At 42.8% G+C, this 16,223-nt stretch overlaps 1 protein-coding gene across 3 annotated transcripts in view; it reads left to right on the forward strand.

Moving 5' to 3' along the window:
- The window catches only part of LOC144502672 (septin-2), a 139,750-nt gene that overhangs the window by 61,645 nt on the left and 61,882 nt on the right, over positions 1-16,223 (forward strand). For all 3 annotated transcript variants that reach the window (XM_078226855.1, XM_078226857.1, XM_078226856.1), the window contains exons 8-9: positions 13,826-13,927; positions 15,245-15,390. In XM_078226855.1, coding sequence (XP_078082981.1) covers positions 13,826-13,927; positions 15,245-15,390 — 248 coding nt within the window. The remainder of the gene's footprint in view (positions 1-13,825; positions 13,928-15,244; positions 15,391-16,223) is intronic.

The raw sequence follows: 16,223 nt of genomic DNA on the forward strand, positions 1-16,223 counted from the left end.
AGGATGCTGTTTGTGACCTTGGAAATTGATTGCAGGATGCAGATCAAACTGCTACGTTGGCCACGAAGGGGGATCATTGATAGAACTCCCTGTGGGCTTTGTGGAACACGAGCTTCCTTATTGAGTGAACGGAGGTGAACAGCAGAGTCTTAACCTGCTGCTCAACCCGGGCCACTGTTGTAGGTCCCAGAGTACAGACTCGCGAGCTGCAAGCTGCAGGTGTGGCTTCTTGGTTCATAATAAAGGGTTTCTGGTGGTGGGAAACTGGCGTTGACTGAATTACTACACAAATATTTAAGAATGGCTGCCTCTGTTTTGCAAGCCATTTGCTGCTCTTCTATGGCTAAAACTGACTCATCAATGTTTTGTTCAGATGACATGATAAATACTTGTCCCATGTCATAGATACAGAATAAAGAAAGAATCAAGCTCCCTTAATTCAATAGGTAGCCTAAACACACATCTGAGAGAATGGGAAAGATGCAAAGAACAGCTAAGGGTGAAAAATTGTAGAAAAGAGAGTGGTCAAAAGCAATGTGGAGCCTCCCTGCAAACTGATGACAGGTGAATTGTCAATGCAAAGTCTGGCTCTAATTTTTAAACTACGCCCTTAGTTTGAACCAGCAGAAACAGTTTCTCTACCTACGATATTTGTTCCCTCTAGTACCTTGAACATTTCAATCAGGCATCACCAACTCCTCTCCACCCACCTCTTAACCTTCTAATTTCTGGTGAATATATCCTTAGTTTGTGAGATATCTCAATGTATCAACCTGATAAATCTGCAGTGCATTCCCATAGTGTGGTGCTCACAACAGTTTGCAGTTCTCCAGCGAGTGTCTAACCAGGAAGTCAGTACCTGTAGAATAACTTCTACCAAATTCTATTGCAATGCTCTATTTATAAAGGTCACTATTTGATTAGTCATTTTGATTATGTTGAAACTTTATACAACATTGGTTTAATCTCATCCTGGAGTATTGTGTCTGATTTTGGGCATTACGCTTTAAGGAGGATGGGGAAGCATCAGAGAGACTGCAGAAAAGATTTACGAGAGTGACTCAAGGGATGAGGGACTTCAGTTACGTGCTTAGATTGGAGAAGCTGGGGCCAATCTCCTTGGAGAAGTGAGAGTAGAGAGGAGATTTCAGAGAGGTGCTTAAAATCATGATGTCTGGGTAGAGTGATAAAGAAACTGTTCCCATTGGAGGAAGGATCAAGAATCAGATAACTTCAACTTAAAGTGAATGGCAAAGAACCAAAGGTGACGGGAGGAAAATTGTGGTTACTTAGCAAGTGTTTAGGATTTGGATTACATTTTGTGTGGTGAAGGGAGATTCAATCATGGCTTCCAAAAGGCAATTCGATAATTATCTAAAATGAAACAAATTGCTGGGTTACAGTGAAAATGCTGCAGAAGTGGAACCAGATGAGTTGCCCTTGCAGGGAGCTAGTATGGACATGAAGAACTGAATGTCACCATCCTGTGCTGTATCCATTCTATCCATCGGAACGTCATTTGCAGGCTGTAACTTAATCATGTCATTGGCTATGTGGAATGAATATCTGGACTAATGGTGTAAACTTTGTGACCATTGGAGAGGCAATGCCTAATTTCTCAAATGGCCTTTCTTTGCATTGCTCCAAACTCTTCAAAAACACACATGGCCGGATTTTCCAACTTTTGCCAATGGGATCTTGTGGTCCCTTCAAAGGCAACCCCCCCACGGGCAGGACGAGCGAGCCATGCAGAACACCGTAAACATTGGTGTGACCTGAAGATCCTGCTGGCAGCCATTGGTGAGGTACCTCCACCGCTGGAAAATATGCCGTGGAAGGAGCTGGAAAATCCCACCCATAGTAACTGAAATAAAAACTGAAAACATTGTAAATAGTCAGCAGGCCCGACAGCATCTGTGGAAAGAGAAAACTGAGCTAACATTTCAGGTCGATGACCTTTCGTCGATAGTTCACTTGCATAGAGTGTATTAGGCACGCCCCTTCCAGATGTGAATGTTGAATACAACTAGCAAGTTCTTCTGGTTTCCATCTATTAAAGGAAAAAATTGAATTATGAAAAAATATAAGCCTACCCAAGACTTGAGAGCAGCTTTCAAATCTGGAAAGGCTCTTATCACCACCCTGCCATTCCTGACGAGGTGAAAGACACCCTCTTACTAATGGCCAATCCCCTTCCAGTCAATCTATTCTTCCTCTGACATCAGTATTGCTGTTTTCAGTCTTTTCTGGTAGCTCTCTTAAACTGCTGTTGCACTCTCCCAGTTCCAGCCTCTTGCAAGTTACTGATTTTCATTTCTCCACCTTTAGCAGTTATGTCGTCAGCTGCCTAGGCTTAAACTTTGGAATTCCCTCCCAACACTACTCTGCTTTTTTCTTCTTTAAGATGCTCTATATTCTTCCTCTTTGACAAAGCTTTTTCTTACCTGTCCTGATGTATCTATCCTATATTACTTGGTGTCAAATTTTGTTTGATAATGTTCTTATGAAGCATCTTAGGATGTTTTACTGCATTTATGTCATTATATAAATGCAAATGTTTGCTTCTCCTTATGTCTTCAGTATCAAACTTGAGGCTCTTCAGAGTCCATTAAAATCCTACTCTAAATCAAAACTGTGGAGCTCCTTACCACATTCAGCTTACCAACAATCTTTACCCAGTTTGGCATCACACAATCATTTTTTTCTTAAGACTTTTTTAAAGACTTGGTGCCATCCCACACTATTCACATATACTTTATTTTCTCAAAGAAGATCCATCGTTCTTGTGCTTCTGGACCCTCCTGATGTATTTGTGTGGATGTGTGAAAACAGTGTAACTGAATTTCATATCACTGTCAGAAAGTGTCAGCTATGTTGTGGAGTAGCAGAGACATGCAGTACATTTTGGAATAAACATACACAGAATGAACATTTACAAAGCAATTGTCAGCATGTTTTATAGCCATTCTACAAAGAAAGCTTTGTGAACTGAAAACTAATATTTGCACTTATTGTTTTTCATGAGAAAGTTAATTGTAAGAAGTCTGACTTTTGGGAGGAGTGGGACTGAATTAAATAGACTTTCGAAAGAGAATGATAGGCTTTCTTGTGTTGTAAATCTACGTTTCCACAGGAACTGAAGGCAGATATGGCTGTAATAAATATTTCAACAGCCCTCGCTGGGGTTTTCCCTGCATTGTTTCACTTGGTGTTATCTGAAGGATCACTGCTACAACCACAATTTAATGCTTTTCCTTGGGCAAAGTTGTTAGATGGCTGCTGAAATGGGATATAATTGGTCTGAATGTTACAGTTGCTTAACATCTAGCAAGCATTATTTTTCAGGAGAAGAAAATTGTTTTAATGAACCGCTCCTGTACTTCACAGTATCTGGTGGCTATGCAAGTGGAGAAAAGGAGATCTAGGCTGCAATAAATTCCAATCTTGATCTGCATCCCCTGCAGTTGTAATCTAGAGACGCTAACTATTTGGACTCCAGCTATTCATTTTGAAACTGCACATGGAATGTTGCAGAAGGATGAAGTTCACCTTCTGATAGTAAGCGGGAGTAATCAGTCGGTTACAACGGTGTCTTTGTGACTAGCATAATCCCTGAAGCTTGTTGCTGGAATGTTATGGTACGTACAATATCTCCTGGGGCTAAGCTATACAATTGTAATCTTACTGAGGGGATTGCCTTTAATGTGGAGCACTAAGATGTAATTGTAGCCTTGAAGTTGTTACAGAATTTTCTTTGAGCTTTTCAAATGGTAGGATTCATTCCATTTTGCTTCTGTTCTCTTGATTGTGTGGTAACAAGTACACTGGCCACAACATTGATTACTGTTGTTATTTTCCACCACTTGTCTAGATCTAACAAATTTTCTCTCAAGCATTTTGCACACGCTGGTTAGATCTTTAAAATATTAGGATTGCTCTTAGTATTAAACTTGCCAAGACAGTGGTCAAACGCACTGTTTTTCTACCTTACAACCTACTGTTCTGGGCAATGTTTTTGTATTCGGTCACTAGGGGTTCATAGCTGCTTTTGTTTTTTATTCATTCGTGGGACATGGGCGTCACTGGCTGGCCAGCATTTATTGCCCATCCTTAGTTGCCCTTGAGAAGGTGGTGGTGAGCTGCCGCCTTGAATCGCTGCAGTCCATGTTCTGTGGGTTGACCCACAATGCCGCTGTTATGGAGGGAATTCCAGGATTTTGATCCAGTGGCCGTGAAGGAACGGTGATATATTTCCAAATCAGGATGGTGAGTGGCTTGGAGGGGAACTTGCAGGTGGTGGTGTTCGCATTATCTGCTACCCTAGTCCTTCTAGGTGGAAGTGGTCGTGGGTTTGGAATGTGCTGTCTAGGGATCTTTGGTGAATTGCTGCAGTGCATCTTGTAGATAGTACACACTGCTGCTATTGAGCGTCGGTGGTGGAGGGATTGAATGTTTGTAGATGTGGCGCCAATCAAGCGGGCTGCTTTGTCCTGGACAGTGTCAAGCTTCTTGAGTGTTGTTGGAGCTGCACCCATCCAGACAAGTGGGGAGTATTCCATCACACTCCTGACGTGTGCCTTGTAGATGGTAGATAGGCTCTGGGGAGTCAGGAGGTGAGTTACTTGCCACAGTATTCCTAGCCTCTGACCTGCTCTTGTAGCCACTGTGTTTGTGGTGAGTCCAGTTGAGTTTCTGGTCAATGGTAACCCCAAGAATGTTGACAGTGGGGGATTCAGTGATGGTTACAGCATTGAATGTTAAAGGGCGGTGGTTAGAATGTCTCTTACTGGTGATGGTCATTGCCTGACATTTGTGTGGCGCGAATGTTACTTGCCACTTGTCAGCCCAAGCCTGGATATTGTCCAGATCTTGTTGCAGTTGAACATGGACTGCTTCAGTATCTGAGGAGTCGCGAATGGTGCTGAACATTGTGCAATCATTGGCGAATATCCCCACTTCTGACCTTATGATGGAAGGAAGGTCATTGATGAAGCAGCTGAAGATTGTTGGACCCAGGACACTATCCTGAGGGACTCCAGCAGAGATGTCCTGGAGCTGAGATGACTGACCCTCCACAACCTTCCTATGTATCAGGTATGACTAACCAGCGGAGAGTTTGCCCCCTGATACCCATTGATTCCAGTTTTGCTAGGGCTTCTTGATGCTACACTCGATTGAATGTGGCCCTCATGTCAAGGGCTGTCACTCTCACCTCACCTCTGGAATTTAGCTCTTTTGGCCATGTTTGAACCAAGGCTGTAATGAGGTCAGGAGCTGAGTGACCCTGGCGAAACCCAAACTGGGCGTCATTGAGCAGGTTATTGCTGAGCAGGTGCTGCTTGGTAGCACTGTTGATGACCCCTTCCATCACTTTACTGATGGTTGCGAGTAGTTGGGCGGTAATTGGCCGGGTTGGATTTGTCCTGCTTTTTGTGAACAGGACATACCTAAGCAATTTTCCACCTTGGGTAGATGCCAGTGTTATAACTGTACTGGAAGAGCTTGGCTCGGGGAGCGGCAAGTTCTGGAGTACAAGTCTTCAGTACTTTTGCCGGAATGTTATCAGGGCCCATTGCCTTTGCAGTATCCAGTGCCTCCAACCGTTTCTTGATATCATGTGGAGTGAATCGAATTGGCTGGAGACTGGCATCTGAGATGCTGAGGACTACTGGAGCAAGCCAAGATGGATCATCCATTCGGCACTTCAAGCTGACGATTGCTGGAAATAATTCAGCCTTATCTTTTGCACTGATGTGCTGGACTCCTCCATCATTGAGGATGGGGATATTTGTGGAGCCTCCTCCTCCAGTGAGTTGTTTAGTTGTCCACCACCATTCTCAACTGGTTGTGGAAGGACTGTAGAGCTTGGATCTGATCCTTTGGTTGTGGGATTGCTTAGCTCTGTCAATCACTTGCTGTTTTTTGCCATTTGGCATGCAAGTAGTCCTGTTTGGTAGCTTCACCAAGTTGACCTCATTTTTAGGTATGCCTGGTGCTGTTCCTGGCATGTCCGCTTGCACTCTCCATTGAACCAGGGTTGCTCCCTGGCTTGATGGTAATGGTTGAGTGGGGGATATGCCGGGCCATGAGGTTGCAGATTGTGCTGGAGGACAATTCCGCTGCTGTTGATGGCCCACAGCGCCTCATGGATGCCCAGTCTTGAGTTGCTAGATTGGTTCAAAGTCTGTCCCATTTAGCATGGTGATAGTGCCACACAATACGATGGTGGCTATTCTCAATGTGACGGCAAGACTTCATCTCCACAAGGACTGAGCTGTGGTCACTCTTACCAATACCGTCATGGACAGATGCATCTGCAGCCAGCAGATTGGTAAGGATGTTATTTCCTCTTGTTGGTTCCTTTCCCACCTGCTGCAGACCCAGTCTAGCAGTTATATCCTTTGGGACCCAACCAGCTCGATCAGTAGTGCTGCTGCCGAGCCACTCTTGGTGGTGGACATTGAAATTCCCCATCCAGAGTACGTTTTGCGCTCTTGTCACCCTCATTGCTTCCTCCAAGTGTTGTTCAACATGGAGGAATACTGATTCATCAGCTGGAGGAGGATGGTACGTGGTAACCAGTAAGAGGTTTCCTTCCCTTTAACCTGAAGCCATGAGACTTGATGGGGTCTGGAGTCAATGTTAAGGACTCCCAGGGCAACTCCATCCCGACTGTATACCGCTGTGCTGCCACCTCTGCTGGGTCTGTCCTGCCGGTGGGACAGGACATATCCAGGGATGGTAATGGTGCTGACTGGTGTGTTATCTGTAAGGCATGATTCCGTGAGAATGACTATGTCAGGCTGTTGCTTGACTAGTCTGTGAGACAGCTCTCCCAATGTTGACACTAGCCCCCAGATGTTCGGAGAACTTTGCAGTGTCGACAGGGCTGTTTGTTTTGCCATAGTCTTTTATGGCGCCTAGGTCGATGTCAGGTGGTCCATTCAGTTTCATTTCTTTGTTGAGACTTTGTAGCGATTGTTACAACTGAGTGGCTTGCTAGGCCATTTCGAGGGCAGTTAAGAGTCTGTCACATTGCTGGGCTCTGGAGTCACATGTCGGCCAGACCAGGTAAGGATGGCAGATTTCCTTCCCTAAAGGACATTGGTGAACTAGATGGGTTTTTCTGACAATTGACAATGGTTTCATGGTCATTAGTAGACTCTTAATTCCAGATATTTTTTATTGAATTCATATTCCTCCATCTGCCATGGCGGGATTCAAACCTGGGTCCCCAGAATGTTATCTGGGTTTCTGGATTAATATTCGAGCGATAATGCCACTAGACCATCGCCTCCCCACCAGTGATGAGGTATGAAGGTTGATGTTTGATTAGTTAATGTTCTGGACTCTGTCACGGCATCTCAAAAACTCCTTCCAGTCCAAAATGAGTTGGTTACCTGAAAACCGATGTTCACTCTACATTTTATTTTACAAAGTGTATTATTGCTGAAATCTATGATAATGTGTGTATATAGTTGCTCTTTACAGCCATAGAGAGGAATAATACAAAGGGGTGGATCCCACCCCCTCTTCAGAAACCACGTTGGCGTGGAGTGTGTCAGCCTTGCAGCCATAAAATGCTGTGGGGCAGACTAACAAGACCAGGGTGTGACTTGGGTGGATGTCCTGCCCTATGGAGCTGACAGCCAATCCGATTAGCTGGCACCTCCATCAGTCCCAACAACGTCAAGAAGGCATCCGGGATGGCAGAAGAAAAAGGTCAGGACTCATGAATCCCCAGAGCAGTTAAGTCCAGGGTCTTTGGCCAGGAATGTTTGGGTAGGTTAGGTAGATGAGGTGAGGAGTGGGTTTAAAGAATGGAGAGGGTTGGAAGAGTGGGGCAAGGGGATCAAGCTAAGGGGAGGGCTGCTCTAATCAACTCTGAATTTTACATATCAATATGACGGGCAGGCTGCCACTTTGGCATCTGCCACTTTCCCTATTATGGGGTTGAGCTCGGGGTTGGATGGGAAGGTGGTGGAATGGGCCACCATGTTTAATATACCAGCGCCACACTTAATGACCATGCAATGTTATCTCACCAACCTCTGGCTTGACAAATCAAGGAAGAGATCAACTGAGGCTTACTACATTGTAACCCCGTCCATTGATGTCAGAAAAAGCAGAGCTCTTTGAATGTAATGCAGAGTTATGCAATATTTCTGGATTAATAATGTAGTAAACAGCCAATATGGATCCAGGTTGGTCGATTCTGTCCAAATTCAACTTTCAGGGAATTGTATCCTACATTGTGGAATCCATTATGGCATGCTGAACTCTAACTTCCAACAAATGTGAATACAGTCCTGCATGGAAACTTGTTGATTCAGGTTAAAATTTGGGATGGATAAAATGTTTTCTGGAGGATACCTTTTTGGTAGTTATGTCATTGTAGGGGACATGTGTTGAGTGAAATATCCAGGGATCAGTGCTAGAGACATAGTAGGTGACCAGTTACAGGCAAGACTCCTTTTACAGTCAAAATACTTGTAGAAACAGAGACCTCTCTTGTTTCTCACTTGGATTTGGAAACCTAATGGAAATTGGTCAAATATGCAAATGAAGATGAGCAGTCGAATCTAAGGAACTTGATTGGGTGTTGAGTTGGTCAAGGTATACAAGTGCAAAGGAAGAAAAAAATAGGTAACAATTGGTAATATTCAATGAATGTTAGAATAATGAATGATAAATAAGGATTGGGGAGATGACAAATGGCATGTCCAACCACTACTGAACAACGTTCAACAAAACAAATTTGAACCACATAACCAAGTAATGCTCAGATCGCATCATATTTTCAATGTTATTTCCCTCCTTGAGCATGAAATGTATTATGAATCTTGAAAATCTTCAGAAATTGAAGCTTGTTAATTTTAAAAGAGCATGCCAATTTTTAATTTTTCTCTCCATTTATTTCAAGGTTTTTAACTCGCTGTATTGTCTTTCAGGTCATCCAAATGGGAATTGGCTATTGTATACTAACCACCAGTCCACTTAGCTTTCCCACCCTACTGTAGCTGATGTGGAACTGTCAAATCTAATAATTCGCCATACTAAATTCTAGGATAGCTCTTGTCACAGCACATTGTGCAAGAAGAGATTATTTACATTTGTTTGTTATAAATCCAAAATTTAATTCTGTGTCCAGTTCTGGTAACCAAGTCGTTTGAACTCGAGATGTTATTCAAAGAAGAGTGTTGACTCCAACTCCTAGCATTATTGGGTTGAATTATAAAGAGGCTGGAGAAACGTGGGCATTTGTAACTTTAATGGGAAGCAATTGGGAGGTAATCTTTTATAGAACTAAAAAAGTAAATTATATTGAAACGGTAAATGGAACAATTACTTAAAAATTGAAATTTGAGACTATAAACGTTTGTTAGGATTGATGTCAGGTAGTTCTCCATGCGAAGAGAAATGGCTTTCCAGATAGAGTAGTCAAGATAAAGTGATGCGGCTACTATTGGGTCTTTCTGGATGGGTAGTTGAAGCAGAGTCCAATGGCTTTTCTTGCCTGTATTTGTATTGTGACCTGGCTTGAATGACAGCCACTTTCACAAACAGCAAAAGCTGTTGCATCCCCTTATGACTCTCCATTACATTTTATGAGGAGCTACTTTATGGCCAGTTGAATATTCATTACACAAGACTGATTTTAACTTTAAACTGTAAAATTCCTCAGTTACTACATTCAAAGGATAAGAACTTTTTTAAAAAGGTGAAAACTGTCGTGCAACAACATTCCAAAAATGTTGCATTCATGGACCTGAATGTACCTCTATGTAAAAGTGACTGTGTGTTCTATTGAGTTGTCTTGTAATTTATGTTACCAATGTTCCAGCATATTTACTGGTACTCAGTCTTCCTTTGTTCCTGTGTATTTGTGCTTTAAAGTTCTTCTTGGAAGAAGCTGTGAGCCAACATGTTCATGCACGAATGCACGTACTTGGGATGGGAGGGAAATAAAATTGATACCCATGCCAATTTATCACTGCCCTCTTTCTGATTCCCTGGGAGGAGAGCTTTAAATGTAATGTTTGCTAAAATATGAAACAAAAATTTGCTTCTCGGTACAAGGGTGAAAATAGAAGACAAATGAACTACTGATTCAAAGGTTGGGAATTGGAAGTAATTAGTCAGACTGGCAGTTTATATCAGCCCGTGACTAAATGTATTGCTGGTTTGCTTAATGAGCCCCGAGTTTGACTTTTGTTAATCTGAAGACAGTTCTGGAGTAAAGAATTTGCAAGCGTGTGGACAAAAGGATGTTTAGTTTTACAATGAACCTGACCTATTTAAAATGAGGGTCTACATATTGATGCATTTCACTGTTAGCAGAGTTGCTCAGTATTGTCCTGTGCAAGATGAGCAGGAGCAGGTTATCATTTGCTGCTTTAATAATATAGCTGCAGAAACTTATTGTCAAGACCAATTGCTACAAATCTTGTAACAAGGTCATCTTGTGTGTCGGCAATGGGGGGGGAGGGAAAAAGGTTGTTTTGCACTGAGAACAGATATTGAGTATAAGGGATGGACATTATTGTGGTCTTTCTGACCTGGGTGTGCTGGTGGTCTCTGTGCCTTGTCTGCCATAGGTGTGTTAATTGTAGAATTACAGGATTAACTGAAGCTGCTGTGTAGCTGGTGTGAGCTGATGCTGTGCAGGGTTGTCAGCTGGAATGAGACAGGAGCCAGTGACCCAGTGAGTGCCCCACAGTTTGTTTACATTATATGATGTGGGAGGTCAGCAAGATCCATAATCAACCCAAGAAAAGATAAAAAAACACCAGAGAGCTCTCCAGCAGAATCTAATCCAAACACATCACACTGGAGAAGAGGACATATCTTTATTGATAACCTGCGCCCTGATGCATCCACTGATAAATTCCTGCTGCTTGTCATTTTTTATTTAAATTAATTTGGTTTAGGGTTGGAATTTTAATGTCAGTTGTCGACTGGAAAAATAAATTTCAGATTGTCTCCTGCCTGAGTGATGATGATGGTATTCATCAAAATATGCATCTGCACCTTAAAAGGGGTTGAAAAATCAACACTTGAAATACTTCGGAATTGGCTTTGAGGTCAATTAGTTAAATGGAACCTAGCTGAAATGGGCACTACTAGTGATTAATTGGCTTTAAACCAGTCTGTACAAGCAGTGTCTCTTGTGCTGCATTTGAAAAATCTGATTTGATCCCATCCATTTTCCATTACTTTCAACATAATTTCAGCAAGAATGCAACATATCAAGACTATTGTATTCAGCTATACTACAAGCTGAATTTTACAGGGCAGGGAAAGACAGATGGGCCCATAAATAAAGCTGCTGTGCCATCAGTAGCATGCCTGCCTGCTCAGCCATGATTTTACAGGTGGTAGGGGCCTTCCTGTGGCCAACTGAGACCCTTAAATGGGCAATTCTTTCCCAATTAAGGGGCTCATCCTGTTAAATTAGTGAACATGATAGCTGCACTTAACCTGCCTATGGCATGTCCATATCATTACATTCCATAAGGTTGAGTTTTATGTGGCTCCCCAAACCCCAATGTAAAGGGCAGGCAGCCTCCACTTGACCACTGCTCTCTCAGGTAGCGGTGGAGGCCTGCCCTCAACGTGTAGCCCAGTAAGTTTAACTCTCTGGACTGCTAGTCAGTGAATAGGAGTGCCTCTTTTCAGGCTCTTGTGGTAATCGGAGGACTCCCACCTCCTCCAAAGTCTCCTCTAGTACTGGTAATAACCCCCGATCCTGGTATGGCAGAGAACTGCTGCTCTCCGATTGACCAGCAGCTCTGTGAGCAGGGCCTCCTCCTGGAGACAGAGGGGCCTAAAATGTTAAACGGGTGAGCTGGCCAAATGGAGGCTGCCGGCCTGAAATGTAATGATATGGACGTGCCAAATGCAGGGTGAGTTCAGCTATTATGTTCACTAATTTAACATTACATTCTATTCACGACGAGAGTATTGCTATTTTTGCTGATATCCAGCTTTCAATTAAATATGTGCGAGGGAAGAGAGTTAGTGAGATGAACTGGATTCCTGATCCTTTTTTCCTGGATCAATTATCTGTGCTGTTTTCCATCTGGAACTGGCATTTTGAAATTGCTGTCTTGCAGCTTTCGGTTGCTAGGGTGACAAATCCAATGAATGGTCCTGCACCTTTGAATGAGAGAGTTATATTTGGCTGTAAGGAGAGTGAAGTGGCAATGGCCTGTTCCTTGTTAATGTAAGGGTCATTTCCTAATGGGAAGGAATTATTATTGACTCCTAGAATATAAATACCAATATAAACTAGTTGGGCCAAATGACCTGTTTTTGTGCTGCATGTTCTACTTTACTTTATTGCTCCTTGATTATTGATAACTGGAAGTTCAACCTATCCCCACATAACGACAATTGTGTTGCATCAATGAGGGACTTTTGAGTTGGATAAATGTTGGTGCTGACCATATCCACAATAATTATGAAACATGCACAATAATTCTGAAGCAATCGATAATGCGTTTTATCTGGAGATGGTTAAATCTGTATTTGGATTGCAAGTTGTTTTGCTGCACCACTACAGTCTTTGGACTGTTCACCTGTTTATTTTACAGAGATTTGGCCTGAAATATACACTTTTTTAAATGGCCTTCAGCGCACTGGAATATTCTATCTGTACATTTTTCCATCTCTGCAGACATTTTGCTGCTCTTTGTTTATGGGTGTGACCACATGAGCCAGGAGTATGTTTGTCTCTCTTCAGGCGTTCCATTTTCTGTCAATATTTTTACTATATAATGTATCACTCCCCTTTGTTCAGATTGGGATTATTCTCACTTCTTCGTCGGTGCTGTTTATTCTCATGTAGCACTTCGGTTCAGTGGCACGGTGGCAGAGTGTTTAGCACTGTTTCCTCACAATGCCAGGGACCTGGGTTCAATTCCGGCCATGGTTGACTGTGTGGAGTTTGTACATTCTCCCTGTGTTTGGGTGCTCCGGTTTCCTCCCACAGTTCAAAGATGTGCAGGCTAGGCCATGCTAAATTGTCCTTCAATGTCCCAAGGCGCGTAGGTTAGGGGGATTAGCATGGTAAATATGTGGCGCTATGGGGATAGGACCTGGGTGGGATGCTCTGTCAGAGTTGGTGCAGACTCAGTGGGCTGAATAGTCTCCTGCATTGTAGGGATTCTATGATGGCACTGTCAGCCTCATTGGTAAAGAGGACAGTAAAAAGAAAACAAAGATTTAAAATAATTGGCCAAGAACCAAACGGGAGATGAGAAGTTTTACTTGTACAATGAGTTTTGATGATCTGGGATGCACTGCCCAAGGTGGTTAACTTCCGAAAGGAAATTGGATAAATAATTGAAGTACAAAAATCTGCAGAGCTTTGCAGAAACAGCAAGGGTGTGGGACTAATTGGAGAATGTTTCAAATTGCCGGCAGGGTGAGTTGAATGATCTTAAAATCATAGAATCCCTACAGTGCAGAAAGAGGCCATTTGACAAATGAGCCTACATCGGCAACAATCCCACCCAGGCCTTATCCCTGTAACCCCACGTATTTACCCTGCTAGTCCCCCTGATGACACTAATGGACACTGATGACATAGCATGGCCATGCAGACTTGGCAGCAGTGCTGACCACTGTGCCACCGTAACTCCCTTCTATGCTGTATGCTTCTAAGATTGCTGTCATCTCAATGCTTAACATTTCTCATGTGCAACAACTTCTGTTTTAAAATGCAATTCTCTCCAGTTTAATAATCTCCATAAAGTTTGAAATTTTCCATCCTGCTTATTTATCACATTTCTGGGATCCCTAATTGTAATTTGTTCCTTAGATCCTCGATGAGATCACTGAGCATGGTATCAGAATCTACCAGCTGCCTGATGCAGACTCTGATGAGGATGAGGAGTTCAAGGAACAGACCATGATTCTGAAGGTAAGACATTAATGAATGGGTAGTGACTGACTACATATTGCGCAAGTGATCAGATTCTAGTGGAGCTGGCTGTGGAAAGCGAGTTTGCTGAGTGGAGTGGGGGCAACTTCCACTTAGGTGTAGAGAATGTGGGCTTTGGGAAAAGTGGAGAGACTTATTTTCAAATGGGTTCATGATGAGGCAAGCAGACCCGATAACTGTGTAGATGATTCCAAGGGGAAACAGACCCACCTCACCTGTGGAGAGCAGTTCACACTGGTTTAAACCAGCTTCTCGTGACAGTTGAAATTCAATTGTGACAATCCTTTTAGCCAGAGAAACTTTGGCATTCCTAGCTTCCTTTGTATTTATTTGTAAATGTGAAAACTGGAAGGATCTGTTTCAAACAAAAACAGAAAATGCTGGAAAACCCCAGCAGGTCTGACAGCATCTGTGGGGAGAGAATAGAGCCAGTGTTTCGAGTCTAGATGACCCTTAGTCAGACTTCTGACAAAAGGTCATCTAGACTCAATGTTGGTTCTATTCTCTCGCCACAGATGCTGTCAAACTTGCAGAGATTTTTCAACATTTTCTGTATTTGTTTCAGATCCCAGCATCCGCAATATTTTGTAAGGATCTGTTTGATATGGTTTATAGAATTCATGCTGAACATTAAAAACCAAGGGAGAAGAAGAGAAATTTGGGGGTCCAGGTACCACAATCAGGAAAAGTCCAGGTCAGCTACAAACATTTTAAAAGGCTAATAGCACGTTGGCCTTTATGTCAAGGGGCCTGGAATGCAAAGACGTAGATGTCATGCTGGTGTTGTATAAAGCTCTGCTTAGACCCGATCTAGAGCATTGCTTTCAGTTGTGTGTGCTGCATTTTAGAAAGGATGTATGGACTTGGAGGGAGTGTGGTGTTGATTCAACAGAATGTTATCAGGATTAAAAGGGTTGAATTATGAGGGCAGGTTCCATAAACTAGAATTGTATTCCCTTGAGTGTAGAAGATTAAAGGATTTGATAGGGTCAGTCGATTTCCTTTGGTGAGGAAGCCAGAAGACGAAGGAATAACCTTAAAACTAGAGCTAGGCTTTTGAGCATAGGCTTATGTTAGAAATCTGGAATCCCTTTCCTGAAAAAAGCTGATGAGGCTGGGAACACTGAAAATTTCAAAACTAAGATTGATAGTTTTCGATTAAGTGTTGCAAAACCCAGCTGTTGATTAAGATAAACATTATTTACTATCTGATTGATTAGCATAATATGTACAAGGAGCTAAATGGCCTATTCCTGTTCTTGCACCCATCAAATTCAAATTTTCTTTTCCTTCCAGGCCAGCGTTCCCTTTGCTGTGATTGGCTCCAACCAGCTGATTGAGGTGAAAGGTAAAAAGATCAGAGGTCGCCTTTACCCGTGGGGTGTGGTTGAAGTGGAGAACCCAGAACATAACGACTTTCTCAAACTGCGCACAATGTTGGTGTAAGTATTCGCCACTAATGCAGTGATGTCCTTTGTACCATCTGTCAGTGGAGACACACTGTGCAGGTCCAGCATCAATAATAAAGCTTTCTCAAATTAAATATTTCAACCACAGACACATGATTGAACATAGGATCCTGCTGGAGCAAACTGCTTGGCACTTGCTGCATTGTTAGTGTTTTGACGTGCTGTTATACAGAATCATGGGATCTGGGTTACTGCTTTTGGTTGTCTGTGAGATGATTTTAGGACGACACCCTTTTGAATGAGCCATTAGAGTGTCTATTCTTTTGTTACCTGAATTGCATCACATTTAAATCTTTTGCAAAATATACTGCCAGTGGTGTCCTCTGGTTCATCTCAAGGAATCTGATGTAATGTTTCTGGGACCTTGGCAATAAATTAGCTCCACTGTCTGCACAATGCACTACAATTGTAATTTCATTCTCTTTACAGAATCCGATTCGGCCTATTCACTGTTTGCTTCAAACTAAATAAGTTATCATAATTTCTCTGCTCAAAGGCAGGTCCAACTCTCAGTGCTGTAATCTTCATCACAGCTAGGGCAAGGAGGCAAGTCCTGTATCTGCCCAGTCAGAATAGGGATCAAACCTGGTGCTGTTGGCATCAGATGCACACTAAAGGCCCAGCCAATTGAGCCAACCAGCCCCCTAGGGATCCTGAGTTGCTGTGCAGCATGTACTTTTACATACGTGTTGTAGACTGGACCTGTGATAGTGATGATCAAGGCTGCCAATGTTGTTTCCATCACATGGCTGGTCAAGAATCTCTTCTTTTACCGCCTGCCTTGGCATATGTGGAAGGGTTCACAA

The sequence above is a fragment of the Mustelus asterias genome, chromosome 13 (genome assembly GCF_964213995.1).
Source record: "Mustelus asterias chromosome 13, sMusAst1.hap1.1, whole genome shotgun sequence".
Lineage (NCBI taxonomy): Eukaryota > Metazoa > Chordata > Chondrichthyes > Carcharhiniformes > Triakidae > Mustelus > Mustelus asterias.